A 642-nucleotide genomic window follows, 5' to 3' on the forward strand; every position below is an offset into this window, starting at 1 on the left:
GGTTGTTTTGGTTGTTGTTGTCGTGGTTGTGGTTGTGGTTGTTGTTGTTGTTGTTGTTGTTGTTGTCGTTGTTATCGTTGTTATCGTTGTGGTTGTGGTTGTGGTTGTCAATGTTGTTGTTGTCAATGTTGATGTCGTTGTTGTTGATGTCATTGTTGTTATTGTTGTTGTCGTTGTTGTTGTTGTCGTTGTCGTCCTTGTTGTCATTGTTGTCGTTGTTGTTGATGTCATTGTTGTTATTGTTGTTGTTGTTGTGGTTGTCGTTGTTGTCGTTGTTGTCGTTGTTGTCGTTGCTGTCATTGTTGTCGTTATCGTTGTTGTCGTGACCGTTGCTCGCTGTTAAACTGCAGGATGTACGACACCTGCTGCTCCACCTACGAGAGCGCTTCGTTACGGATGTTCAAGTTGGGACGCACCGACGTGATACGGGCCACGACCGTGGACTCGGTGAAGTTCGTCCGGTCCATGCAGGACTCGACCAAACAGGTCGGCTGTCGGAGCCGTAACAGTTGTAGTAGTTGATGTTGTGTTTGAGAACGTTGACTTGACCAGTGAACCGTGTCAACAGAACACGGAGCGACTGGAGCTGCTGCGGACCGCCGTCCACCGACACCGGGAGAACACGCACAACGTAAGAACAAG

The 642-nt window shown here is 48.1% G+C and overlaps 1 protein-coding gene across 1 annotated transcript in view; it reads left to right on the top strand.

Moving 5' to 3' along the window:
* LOC103398873 (carnitine O-acetyltransferase-like) overlaps positions 1–637 on the top strand; it is a gene marked incomplete at both ends in the record, with an annotated part of 5309 nt that extends 4672 nt beyond the window's left edge. Inside the window, 2 exons of the mRNA XM_017030952.1 lie at positions 307–486; positions 569–637. Of these exons, the coding sequence (XP_016886441.1) occupies positions 307–486; positions 569–637 (249 nt within the window). The remainder of the gene's footprint in view (positions 1–306; positions 487–568) is intronic.
* Between the last annotated feature and the right edge of the window lie 5 nt (positions 638–642).

This window comes from Cynoglossus semilaevis, unplaced genomic scaffold, assembly GCF_000523025.1.
Source record: "Cynoglossus semilaevis isolate Cse_v1.0 unplaced genomic scaffold, Cse_v1.0 scaffold392, whole genome shotgun sequence".
Lineage (NCBI taxonomy): Eukaryota > Metazoa > Chordata > Actinopteri > Pleuronectiformes > Cynoglossidae > Cynoglossus > Cynoglossus semilaevis.